Genomic DNA, 13,042 nt, shown 5'->3' with positions numbered 1-13,042 from the left:
GAATAGCGATGCTCTGCTGTCGCCTGTTGTATTGGTGTGCCTTCGGCTGCTTCATAGGGCAAGGACAGTGTTTCAGGAGTCACGTCGGTAGCGACAGTGGAAGGCTTAAAATTGGCAACGGCCAGCTCCAACAGAGACCTACTGCCTGCCATTCGTGAAGTTTTTTTGCTTGTGTTTAGCCGTACTAAACGTGAGTTTTTCTTTTAGATATTTTCACTGCTTTGAAACAACACGCTCTTCAGATCATGAGGGAGAAACCAGAGAACAAAAAGTGCGGGCAGAGAACTGAAACGCAGCCTGTTGGATCTGTAGTGTAGCTAAAGAGGAGCTCCTGAATGACATTTGTGCGCAGAGATGACAGAATTGTTTTCTGTCCTTTTCTCATTGTTGAGTTGTGCTCCTGTGCCACCACAGAACAGGTATTTCGAGTCATTCAGGGCGTGGTATTTGCATTTCAAGTGTTCTTGTCTAGTTAACCTCATCATATTTATCCCCAAGGAGCTTTCACTCAAAATTCCCTGTTCCTTGCTTCTGAGTTTGAGCCTAACCTAACCCTGCTTATAGAAAATTTCTCCCTTATTTGCATTTTCTGGATATATTCTTACGATTTTGCACTTGCTGAAGTTTTTTTGTGTTTATTCTTTCAGGTTTTGAACAAGAGCCTCCAGGTTTCTAGGCCACCACCCCGAGTTGGAACCTCCTTCGTTCAGCCCAACTGCTCAGTGCTGCTACGTCATAGAGTACAGACCACCTCTGTATGGCAGCATTTTCTTTGCCTTGTGTCCAGCACTCAGAGAAGGAAAGGGAAGGACGCAGGAAAGGCAGCAGACATGGAGAGAATCTGCAGACTATGCCTTCAGAAAAACGGGAGGTTTGGCTGCTAGCAGCGCTACAAGGGTATCACTTAAGCAAAAAGACCTGTCACGCATTAAAGCCAGACATAGCATCAAGTGAAAAACGTTCTTTCTGCTTTCTAAATTGTATTGTTTGTAACCTGTGTGTGCTCTTCTCATTTGTTTTGTGTGCAGAGGTGACTGCAAGTCACCAGTCACCCAGCCCCTTTCCGTCAAGCTCAGCTAACACCTTGACTGGAAGAGCTTATTAGAACCAGCTAACAGGAAACACTAGACCTTGGCAAGTAGGTGGGATTTGGGATATTTGAGAGTGACTCCACATCACTGAGTGTTCACTTTATTTTTCTCACTTAAAGCCATGGAATAAGGATGCCCTCTCAGTCAGTCTGAGATTTAAACTGATCCCTTCTAATAGAACTGTTGCCTTAACAGGTGTAAGGAACACAGAAAATAGGTCAGGTCGTAACCGAGTCTGACGATCTGTGCGACTGATCTATGGCATTCTGTCCTTTTTGGAAATGCAATTCCGGTAATACAGACTATCCTTTGTGCTCATATCCTTTGGAAAAGAGGTGTAAAGCAGATGATGACACCTGAGCCGGACTTAGCAGTGTTTCGTACCACTCAACGATGTTAGCGTAAATCAGATCAATGCTGTAGACGTCAGATCCTGTTCATTGTTGGAAGGGCACTGACAACATAGTTTCAGAGTGATGTGATTTGCACCATGAGAGCAGGACATTTTTCTCCTCTCTGGAAATATCTGTGATATATACTGCAGCTATGCAGTTGTCATCTTCAACTGCTCTCGGTTGCAGCACTTGGATGCTTTAACATTAGTCATTCTGGAGATTTCAGGTACAGCTGTCTTCTGTTGTTATCTAATACCCACACTTTGAATGGGGTTTGATTGTCATGGGGTTGTTTTACCAGTCTAATCTCCACTGGAGAAACTTTCTGTTGCTTGTGAAACACTCTGAAATCATCGGGGAACATTGAAGGAGAAGGCTCGTGCAATCAGATGTTTGCAAAATTAGAGTACATGAAGCGAAAGTATCGATGTCTTTCTGAACATCAGGACAAGCTGTCCTGGACACACCTGCCACTCAGGCTCTAAGCAAGAATGATGCCAGGTATGTGTCCCTGCACAGCAACCTTGCACAGCTTTCTTGACCCAACACTTCCCCTGTCCTCAGCGCTCAAACCAAAAAAAAAAATACAAACTGCTTATTCATGTTTTATTTGTTAGTAAACTTACTCAGCATAAATAATAAGAGTAGCCATTCAGTATGGTTGGCATCTGATGGGAAGTGCTCTTGAATGGCTCCACGGGGTGACTTTACGTAGCAGCCTACTTCCTTTGGGCTCCTGCAATGGCAGGCTTCTCTTCGCGGGTGATGGGGATAGTGCGCTCAGGGACGTCACTTTGTTTCCTCGGCGCGCTCACGGTCAGGACACCATCCAAGGAGAGGGATGAGGTTATGGTCAGAGGGTCCACATCATCTGGAATCCTGTATTTCCTGTTGAACTCCCTGGCAATAAAGCCATGCTCATCCTTCAAAAGGAGAAGAGAAGGAACAGCCCTGATTAGAAATGTTCCCTCAGTTCCCCCTAAACCCGGGGCCTTTCGCATAAAGCCGGAGATCAGGAAGCTCCAGCTCTCAAAGGAAATCTTTTCAAGAATTTAGGAGAGTTTTTATTATGAGATGCCCTTTTTAAAGAGCCAAGACTGCCCAAAGTGAGACGCTGCTCTGCCGAGGCTGCAGGTGCCTGCAGGTACACTCTTAACAGGAGGAGGCTTGATGTTCCAGCTCTTGTGCCAGCCAGAGACATGGCACAGCGGTGTGCTGTCCATCCTAAGGTGCAGCCGCCAGACCTACGGGCACTGCCAACCACGCCTGTTCCTGAGGGTCTCCCGAGCTCTAGTGATACTTATAGTGAGCTGATCTCTGCTATAGTGCTTGATTATCTTCTTAGCCAAAAGAATTTGCAGACGCTATGTCAGGATTACAGGCTTCCACCAGCTACAACTAAGGCTGTATTTCCTGACTTGACAGAGACGTTCTCTCAGAAGCTCTTAGAACTGACAATTCCAGTGACAGAGCTACTTCATCACACGGATTCGTTCCCTGTTGTCAGGGAGGTGGGGATGGGGGGTGGGAGGGAGATGGAGACTGACAAACCCTGTTACACACAGCTTTGGACATGGCTTTTTATTTCTATCTGCCAAGTTGCCCCGCAGGTCTCCGGGGGCAGCAAGCAGTGGGATGACTGACAGCAGAACAGAGCCTTCAAGGATTCCAGACTGATAGGTGGGCATTTTTCAGGATGAGGTACCCTCCAGTAAGAGAACAAGGCAATGCACTGATTCATTATGTGGCTTAATTATTACAGTTTGTTGTTACCTTATTGAATGCCTCCCTGCATTCCTGGCCTCTTCCCAGAAAGAGGGGGGCCCAGAAATGCCCATTTCAAAGATGATTTTCCAGTCCAACAGTTCATGTAATATCAGCAATAAATCTCCACCCTGTTGCTGCCCAGTCTGGGATCAGCTGGTGGGGTTGAACAGAACATCTTCCATTAGGACTGGTTGATAAAAAGCATTAGAAGTATTTGATGAACACAGGAGATGATTGTTTTGCAGTCTCCTTGTTTAACCATAGATGAGACGTTCACACTGACTCTATCTGTTGCACAGTTAAAGTACCTGGCGCTCGTCATGTTTCCCATGAATTTCGATCATGTCCCCAAGCACCTTCACTTTTAGCTCCTCAGGGGAGAAATGCTTCACATCAAGGTTTACAGAAAACTTGTCCTTCTCCAGTCGCATCTGCAAAACAAGGAGGTGACTTCAGGAAAGAGCAGCTGAGGGTTTCAGCTTAAAACAGCTCTCAGAATATAGCAGTTCAAGACTCAAACTGATACCTACACAGGCACATTCATTCAGTCCTGGAATTCGGACTTGGGTGGCTTTGCCCCTTGCTGGCCCATCACTATGAATCTAAAATGTGGATGCTTTCTCTTGATCACACAGGATAAATGTTTTCCTTGGGAGTGAGGAAGAGATTCTCCTAATCTGAATTCGTTAAAGCTGACTTTTTAGCTGGCGTACAGGTTTTTACATCCAATTCTTTTTACAGAATGTCTGGAGGTTTCCAGTTTCTGTGACTGGGTTTTGTAAAGTCTTCCAAGCAAAAGAAACCCCGACTGTGCAGCTGAGCGCAGCTCATCTGCAGGCTTGCAGGCTCCCTGCACCATCACTCTTCAGTAACCAAAATAATGTCTCACCTGCCAGCAGTACTGCCTCACTGCTCCCCGCTGTGATCTGAGCAGCAGGTCTTCTGCTGCAGCTCTGAGTCACCTGCTGCTAATCTCACGTCCTTCCCTTCCATTTTGCACTTTATTGCCTCTAAGAAATACTGCTTTTGGCTGTTTTGAGGTTGAATTTGCACTTTCTGCCTGTCTTGGGCATATCTGTGGGACTTTGCAGTATGAGCTGGCTATCTCTGCCTGCCTGCTACGTTGGTCATCAAGGAGCATGCAAGCCTTCTGAAGCTCTGGTCTGGGTTGCGGAGGCAGCCTCTGTGCCTGTTCTAGGCTTACAGCTTTTCACAGTTTGACCTGGGAGTCTTAAGTGCTTCTTCTTCCTCCTAAATTATTTGTGAAGATTTCTCCACTGAGATAGTCAGACGTCGTTATCTGTGGTGCTCATTATGACTGCTTCAGTGGACAGCCAGACCCAGGTCACTAAATCGAGGGAAACATTATGTAAAGATTAAAAATATACTTTCAGTCCTTTGGCTTGGAAAAGCTCTACAAGTTACTAGTGAAGAAGACAGTTGACTTGCAGAACAAGCAAGGCTGTTCGGTCTGCCCGCCTCTTGGCTCAGCCCCTGAAGCAAGCAGATGGTTGCTTCATGATCCTCTGGGTCCTGTATCTTAAAATGCTGCTCTGGGTCCTGTATCTTAAAATGCTGCTCTCCTCAGCAGTGACTCTTTAAAATAGGCCCCTTTTTCCTCAGCAACCACCACCTCCCACACTGCCTGTCGTGAGGATCCCACTACCCCTGCTCACTACCCCTGTGCTCTTTGCTGCTCAGGTGGGAGTGGGATTGCAAGTTTAGCAGAGCGGGCAGAGAAATTAGGCTTCCTCCTTTCATTCGTCAGCTCTTACAGTCATTTCCCACACACACTCAGCTCAGTTTGCCTCTACTCCCAACGCGGTGGCAATAATTGCTCTCAGTCACGAATCATTAGCAGAGCATGCAGAGGTTTTTGCCTAATGCAGAGGAGCAGCGGCGCAAACACAGCACCCTTTTCGCCAGCCTTTTCGTGATAACCACCTACAAGCAGCTGCCAAGCTCTCAGATCTCACGGGTCTCCAGCTCCAGACCCATCAGGATGCGCACACAGCGATAATAAAGAGCATTAAGAAGGGAAGATTACCTCAGAGAGTCCTGTCTCTAGCCAACTGGGCATCCGAAGAATGGGGGATCTCATCAGGAAGGGATTGAGGCTGGGGGAAGCAGGGAGCAGCTCTGACTCCTGCAGGTGCTCTCCAAAAATCTGGTCAAAGATACGACTTGGTGCCAACCAAGATAAGAGGGGTCTGCGGATCAGGGGGTTATGAATGGTGATATCCATTGGAGAGCGCTGGAGGAGCCTGGCAAACAACTGTGCTGCAGTGCTGTGCCGGGAGCGGGGCACAGCTTTATACCCGTGCAGCTGGCCTGGCCTTTCCCTCCCCCCCCCAGCCCCCAGGCCTCTTGAACAGTGGTGTCAGGGATTTTATTGTCCCACTCCTGGGCTGGGCCCTTCAGTGGTGCCCAGTAGCTGTCTCGGGGATTTGAACACGCTGCTGAGGAGGAGGGGGAAGGGGAGAAGAAGAAAAGGAGCCTAATGGGGCAGCAAGAAGCCAAACTTGCCAGCCACCCGCCCCAGTACCCACGTGCTGTTTATCTGCAGAGTCCCAGGCCGGCTTGGCGGATGTTCCCAGCTGCTTTGGATGCCAGCAGGATCAATGCAGCTCCTATCTTTGACTCACAGGGAAAATGACAAGGGGCCATTGTTCCCCCTGCCAGCACTGAGACTTCAGCTCCCCACATCACCCACCCGTCTAGGAAGAGACTAGAGAGTTCCTCTGCCTCTCCTTAAGGCCATGGGAGCCACAGGCCCGCTTCAGAGGGCAGGAAAGATCCCAGGAGGTCTTTGCCGAGATCCCCCTGGCAGTGCAGCTCTCTGCAGCCCGGTAAGCCTCGCTGCCTTAGTGCAGGCCCATTGGTGTGGCTGTGAGTGAAGGATGCCCTTTTTCCACAGTGCTTCAGCCCAACACCTCTCATCCTTTGCCCACCACAGAAACCATTTGGTTGATCACAGTGCCCATCACTCTCTGACCTCAGAATACTCGAGAGGGCTGTGAGCAGAGGTAACTGGGCATGCTGACGGCTTTCGCGGTGCTGCACTGCAACAGGCCTTCTCAGGGATGCAAGCTACCTCTGCCTGTTCCCCTGCAGTAAGCTGATTTCCTACAATTATACTCCTTAAATGTCTTCATTCACAAATTTATTTTAATTCCTGAGTTGCCTGCAAACCAAACTCATGGGAATTCATAGGGTTCAGCCTATCAACTGTCCTTAAAGGACAAGAGCTAGTAAATAAAACGGCTCAGAGGTACATCTTTCTTACCGTAGCAACACCAGACACTTGCAGAGGGTTCTGACCCTCCTCTCAGCTTGCTTGCAAGAATAGGGAGCAGCATATGCTCTGTGCAAGCTCAGGCCATAAATACAGCCTTAATTCCCCGTTACATCAACAGTAGTGCACCTGCTCTCTCATACTACAGCGACGTGGACTCAAGGAAATCTCCGGATCTCATTACACTGTGCCGGGGGACAGGCTGGACAGCCAGCTTGCAGCAGCACAGTTAGGGATGTGGAAGTGCCAGTACTGGGATCCAGATCCTGTGTAGCCCTGGTTAACTACCTGCAGCACTTCACCACTCACAGGAACAAAAGGCTTGAGCTGTCGGCTCAGCTTTTGGGAAAAACAAGCTCCTTTGCGTAGGGCTGATTTGGGCCCCAAGCTCACAGTGGTGCGATGGGTGTAACAGTGACTTCACGTGACATTGCACAACTCAATCAAGCATCATTACCAACTGCCCTGTCCCCACGGCGTGCTTCAGGACCAGCCAGACCAGTGTCAAGGACTCCCTGAACCTGTTTGCAATGAGCCTTCTGGCTGGCCCTTGCCTTTGGGAGCACCGCAGGCAGCAGATCCTGGGGTCTGTCCTGCGTTCTCCTACTCAGCCTCCCTCTGCTCACTTCTGTGCCTCCATGCTGCACCTGGCTGCCCATTTGCCTCCTGCACCCCCTGCTCGAGGAGGGGATCTCAGAGGCTGGGAGGAGGTGCAGGATTTTCCCGAGGCGTCCCTGACTGCAGGCAGTGCCTGCACTCCCTGCTGGAATGCAGTGAGAAGCTTCCCTCGTCACCCTGGCGAGGCATCCTGGGGCCTGTGCGTGTGGCTATTTTAGTCCATCTTTTTATCACACACTCCTCCCTGTGGAATTCGCCCAATTGAAACCTTGCAATCTGCAGCCTTCACTCTCAGAGGCAGTGAGTGCTTGCAAAGTCCTCTTCCCAGACACACCATGGCTGCACGGACTGTCCCCCACGCCTACCCCATGAGTTCGGAGTACGAGTTTGCCAACCCTAGCAAGATCTACGACCAGAACTTTGGTGAAGGTAAGAAAGGAGATGGGATCCCCCTGGCACCTTTCTCTCCTCTGGTGCAGGAGAGCTGGTGGAGTCCCTCTGGGGAGACTGAGCTCCAGAGCAGGCCAAGAAAGCTGGAGCCAAGGAATTTTGGGCATAAGAACCCAAGTCAAATCGGGGGGGGAATAACCAGGGAATAGCCAGGGTATCTCTCGTCATGTCCACTTCCTCCATCCATGCCTACTGCCATCTCTCCTATCCCTCTCTCATGCCCCCAGTGGTCTGGCATTCATGCATATGCTGTGCAAACATGGAGCAAAAAGGGGGGGGTGGGGGGGGAGAGAGGTTTTGCAGCCGGGGGCAGTGGAGAAAAGCTGAGCTGGGGTGTTCAGCACAAAGCCGGGTAGTGGCTGGCGGAGGGGAAGGAATGTGGGCAGCAGCAGAACCATTCAGCGCCAGCACAACAGCATGAAAAGGCAAAAAGCTCCAAGGAAAGCCCCCTGGACAATGGCACACAAAAGGCCTTTAGTTCTTCAGGGCAGTTTCTTCACCATCAGCATTTTCCGTGCCCATCCCTGGCTGTGGGCTTTGCACTGCTGAGCGCCCAGTGCATCTACCAGTCCCTCCCTGTCCACCCAGCAGACATGTGAAAGCTGGATGCCAGCCCTTGGCATGCTGGCAGCTGCCAGCTGTGTGGTGGGAGGCAGTGGCTGGTGGGCATCTGTGTCTGTGTGTGTTTTGGAGACACAAAGGTAGGAATCACAAGAGAATCCGTCCATATTGTGCTGATGGGGTGGCAAAACCAAGGTGTTTACCAGGTCCTAGTCTCCTCCTGTCACCCTCCCCCATATGTTGCCAACCACCCTTTCTCCAACTCCTTCCCTTGGAAACCCCACACTCCTCACTACAGTCTCATTTTCAGGTGTGTCCCCATGTGAGATTTTAGCCCCTGCCCTGTACCATGGCTACTACATCAGGCCTCGGATCAATAAGCAGCTGGATCGAGGCACCTCTGAGATCAACCTCAATGAGCACAAATTCCAGGTGTTCCTGGATGTCTGTCACTTCCTGCCGGATGAGCTCACTGTCCGCACCGTAGACAACCTGCTGGAGGTGATGGGGCAGCACCCACAGAAGGCTGACCGCCATGGCTTCATCTCTCGTGAATTCACCAGGACCTACATCCTCCCTCTGGATGTCGACGAGGCACCTCTGAGATCAACCTCAATGAGCACAAATTCCAGGTGTTCCTGGATGTCTGTCACTTCCTGCCGGATGAGCTCACTGTCCGCACCGTAGACAACCTGCTGGAGGTGATGGGGCAGCACCCACAGAAGGCTGACCGCCATGGCTTCATCTCTCGTGAATTCACCAGGACCTACATCCTCCCTCTGGACGTCGATCCCTTGCTGGTGAGAGCCACATTGTCCCATGATGGCATCTTAAGCATTGTGGCTCCCCGGACAGGGAAGGAGGTGAAGGCCAGAGTCAACGAGGTGAAGATAACACAACAGGAGCATCCAGCAGCAAAAGAAGAACAGTCTGAGGAAGGAAAAGGGAAGGAAGAATCCTAAAGGCCCCAGATCAGGGCTTGAACAGGGAGGGAGGGGGGACAGGGATGGGGAATCCAGGGTGCCCGAAACCTATTTCTCACCATCAGTGTTCCGCATAGACAGCCATATATACACCAGACTTCTGCTTCTTAAGGCTGATGGCTGGAAAAAGGGACTTGGAACTGAAAAATAGAGGTGGACTAAAGTGTTAGTGTGGGGGACTGTAATGCAAGTTTTCTCCTAGGTCAAGTGCTCATTCAGCACCACACAGGGTGCTCTTGTCTCACCCCAAATGGCACGGGCCACTCTTACCCTAAACTGTGAGGCTGTCTCACAGTGGGCTGTTAGACAGCTGCTGTGCTGTAGCCCAGAAGGGTGCTGGGAAGAGGGAAGAGATGATCCCAGTGCCTCAACTTCCAAGCTGGTGGCTGAGCTTTGTGGAGATGGAAGGTGATTGTTGGTCTGTGAAAGTGCCTGCAGCTCTCAGGAGGGAAGAGGAATAAATGTGCCTCTGATCTTCTCTTGTTTGCCTTGGATTCATGTTGCTTCTGGCCGAGCTACTCTGCATCGGGGAGGATGGACAGTGCCTTTTGCTGCTCCAGATGAGGGGAGCGGAGCAGCGGAGACTTCACGCCGAGCTCGTGTGGAAATGGCATCAGCGGGGACTTGGAGGGACTCTTTCCAGGAGGGCTGTGATCGGCTGGGGTGCAGCTGGAGTTGTTTGCTGTTGTAGGGAGCCCACAGTGGGCAGTAGCCTCGAGGAGAAAAAATGTAGAGTAACAGGCTCTTGGAGGCTTAGTGTGCATTTCCAGACCTGGAGCTGGAGTTAGCTCAAGTAAACAAATGCCAAGCCACAGCCTCTGCTTGCTTCAGCTCTCGAGTTTATGGGACATAAGGCTTGTTCACACACAAACCTTTCCAGTCCTTGCAAGGGGAGTGAACCCCAAAATGCTGAAGGGAAAGGTTCTGCTTAGATCCAAAGTGGCTTGCTGGTATCCCAGCACTCTCTGTGGAGTCACCGAGGGGATGAATTTGGCTGCTTTTGCAGACACCGTGATGCTACTGGCTACATGAGAAATGTCTCCGTAGTCTTGTGATGTTGGGCCAGGGATCATGTGTGCTGCTGTCCATGGCAGCTGCTGCCTCGGTTGGCCCCAAGGGCTCAGCAGGTGCCAGCTGCAATCCTTGTCCTGTCAGAGCCAATTAAAGCAGCCAAAATGCTGTGTCACTGGCCAAATATGGGGGCTCTTGGCATGCCTCAGTGTAGCCCTCCCATAGAAGAGAGAAGAGGTTCCAAGGTCCCTATGGACAGAGCTTCCCCCTCTCCCTGCTGGGATGTGACCTGCAGGCTTCTGCACTCTGCCTCCATGAATGCACAGGGCCAGGCATTCTCTGCTCCGGAGTCTATCCCATGCAGCATACCTCCCTGCTTGCTGAAACAGTGGTGTAAGGCTGCTCTTTCACCCTTGCCAGGCAAAGTGGGATCCAGACCAGAGTGAACCACTGTGCAGCTATTTTCTGCTTCTCAGGACCCCTGCCAGCAGTGAGGATCAGAGTCAAATTAAGATCAGCCCTGCCTGCCAGCCTCATGAGAGCAAGTGGGAGGGTGGCTCAGCCTCCTCTACCCAACGTGGTGCAGATCAGGTACCCACACTCACAGTCTGTACTGCTGAGGGATACTCTTACTCATGAAGTAGGACCAGATAAGCTCCTGCCAGTATTTCAGACAGTCAAAATACACCTCTACAACAGGCTTTATCGAAGTCATTAAACATAATTCCAGAGATAATCCAGGCCAGTGACTTTCAGTCACCTGAAGCAGCTGCTTGTAAGGGCACTAACAGCGGAGTCCTTAACTGCTCCCCTGTGTACAAGCCTCTCTCTGCTCCTCAGTGCACACCACACCAGCCTCATGCACTGCACCAGATGCGTACTGCATCCCAGTCGCAGCAGCACCCACCCAAGTCCCAGGTCCCAGGAGGGCTGAGTTCCCAAGCCCACATCCCTGTGCTGAGGGCAGAGACCTGTGTCTGTGTGTGGGCTCAGGCACGGCCATCATTTCCTTAGTTCCCCACCATAAAAGGATTCCTCAAACTCACAGCCAGCAGCTTAGAGCAAACCAAACTCGGAACAGCAGTTATAAAAGGCTTTTCTTTGTGCCTGATCTGGCATCTTCTGTGCTGGTAAGAAAGATCAATGGTCCACTTGCTCACTGCAGGCCTCCTGTCGCTAGGATAAACATCTTCACTGGATTTGGGATAGGGAGGATGGCCAACATATGACCTGCAAGCCAGACAAAGGGTGCCTGGCGGAGGTGTAGGTGCCTGGCACATACACACAATGCAGACATGGCACACGTTCGAGCATCAAACACCATCTGGCCCTGCTCTGACTCCGCAGCACAGGGGCTGTGCATTGCTGAACCACGGGGGGCTGAAACAGCTTGTGCCCAGGGCTGGGGCTGCACAGGGAGCAGATCCTAAGACAAGTGCTCGTAACTGTTCAAAGCTCTCTCTCCTTCATTTTTTCACAGACAATGGCAGCCTGTTGTGTGTCTGTACCACATAGTGTGGTCCCAGTCCCTTGGTGTCTGAGGTACCTCGACACTATTGCAATAGAAAGACACAGCATCCTTAGGCATACACAGTTCTGCTCCCCCGCCAGCTCAGCTTTTATTAGCCCTGTCTTTGCATCCAACCAGTTCGTTCTCTATTGCTGGGCACTTGCAGGCTCATTCTGTGCCAGTTGCACGGCTTGTTACCCAGACAATATCCCTGAGTGCATGAGGACAGCTGCCCTGAGCAGTGATGCAGCGAGAGGGGCTGGCACTGCCTGGTGTCAGCCACTGAGCTGTTCCTCTGCACCCTGGAAGGATTTGCACAAAATAGCCTGATGGGTTTGATGAGCAGGAGCGCTGGAAGCCATGCTCTCTTTCATCCTTGCAGACACAGACTGAGGAGGGAATGCAGAGTGGCAGCCAAATGCTCTCCAGCTCTGCCAATGTTTTTGATGCCTTTCTGTTTCTCTGATGGAGCTCAAACCAGCAGCTCCAGTATTTGTGAAAGGGGCTGATGGGAACAGACTCACAGCCTTTTTTTTTTCTTCTCCACAAAGCAACAAAGCCCAAGTTATCCCAGAAATCAAAACAGACATGGGCTCACTAAACCAACAGTGTCTGTGGCAAACCTAGAGACACACAGACTGCAATTCCCAAGCAGGGACAGACTCCTGAGACCACCTGGTCTTTGCAGGACCCTGAGAACATGGTCCTGTTTGGTCCAGAACTGAATCCCACCTGCCTGCATAAATCTGGTCCTATATTCTCCCGGGGTTGCTGTGGTGCAGGCCGAGCTGTGCAATTTCCCTAGCTATGTGCTGAGGAGTGGTTTCAGAGCAAGACTCGGGCTCTGCAGGTCGCAGTGCAGCTCATTCAGGATTCAGCTAAGAGAGCAGCTGTGCCCCGTGGTCCTTCCAAAGCAGAACCCTTCTCCTCCTGACACTTCTGGACAGGTACAAGGTATGCTGTGCACTTGGGCAGATGATAAATGATGCTGTGAGCCTGGCTGAGAGCGTGGGTACAGCTGGAGTAGGGGACTAGGGACAGTTCCTGAGATAGCCCACCAGAAGGGTGAATTAAAATTTACCCACTTGTCAGCACATCCCATGAAGCATCCAGGCCTGCACAGAACTAGGGCTGACTGCCAAATCAAAGCTGTGGACCACAGCTTCTGCTCGAGGACTACACTAACATGCTACCTTTCAAGATTGAGTATCAGGTTTTTCAGAGCCGTCAGAGATCAGTTACCTGTCATTCAGGCCAGGAATGACCAGCCACAGTCTGAAGGGCTCTCAACAGGGGTGGAGAGGTAAAATGCACATTAATGTTTCTGTCTGACAGGCTAAGGGATGAGCCTAAGAGCTGTA

The 13,042-nt window shown here is 50.9% G+C and overlaps 2 protein-coding genes across 2 annotated transcripts; one reads left to right on the top strand and one right to left on the bottom strand.

Moving 5' to 3' along the window:
- Window positions 1-2,078: 2,078 nt before the first annotated feature.
- CRYAB (crystallin, alpha B) lies at window positions 2,079-5,727 on the bottom strand. The gene is made up of 3 exons (XM_010153345.1): window positions 5,301-5,727; window positions 3,562-3,684; window positions 2,079-2,409 (listed from the first exon to the last, which is right to left on the bottom strand). Exons 1-3 carry the CDS (start codon window positions 5,496-5,498, stop codon window positions 2,206-2,208), a joined length of 525 nt encoding a protein of 174 aa, XP_010151647.1. The 5' UTR covers window positions 5,499-5,727; the 3' UTR covers window positions 2,079-2,205.
- A 1,753-nt stretch (window positions 5,728-7,480) lies between these two features.
- Window positions 7,481-9,178, top strand: HSPB2 (heat shock 27kDa protein 2). The gene is made up of 3 exons (XM_010153344.1): window positions 7,481-7,595; window positions 8,488-8,609; window positions 8,810-9,178. Exons 1-3 carry the CDS (start codon window positions 7,502-7,504, stop codon window positions 9,137-9,139), a joined length of 546 nt encoding a protein of 181 aa, XP_010151646.1. The 5' UTR covers window positions 7,481-7,501; the 3' UTR covers window positions 9,140-9,178.
- Window positions 9,179-13,042: the final 3,864 nt, after the last annotated feature.

Source organism: Eurypyga helias, unplaced genomic scaffold (genome assembly GCF_000690775.1).
Source record: "Eurypyga helias isolate BGI_N326 unplaced genomic scaffold, ASM69077v1 scaffold44906, whole genome shotgun sequence".
Lineage (NCBI taxonomy): Eukaryota > Metazoa > Chordata > Aves > Eurypygiformes > Eurypygidae > Eurypyga > Eurypyga helias.
Note: the sequence above shows the minus strand (reverse complement) of the source record. Positions and strands in the feature narration are given on the sequence as shown.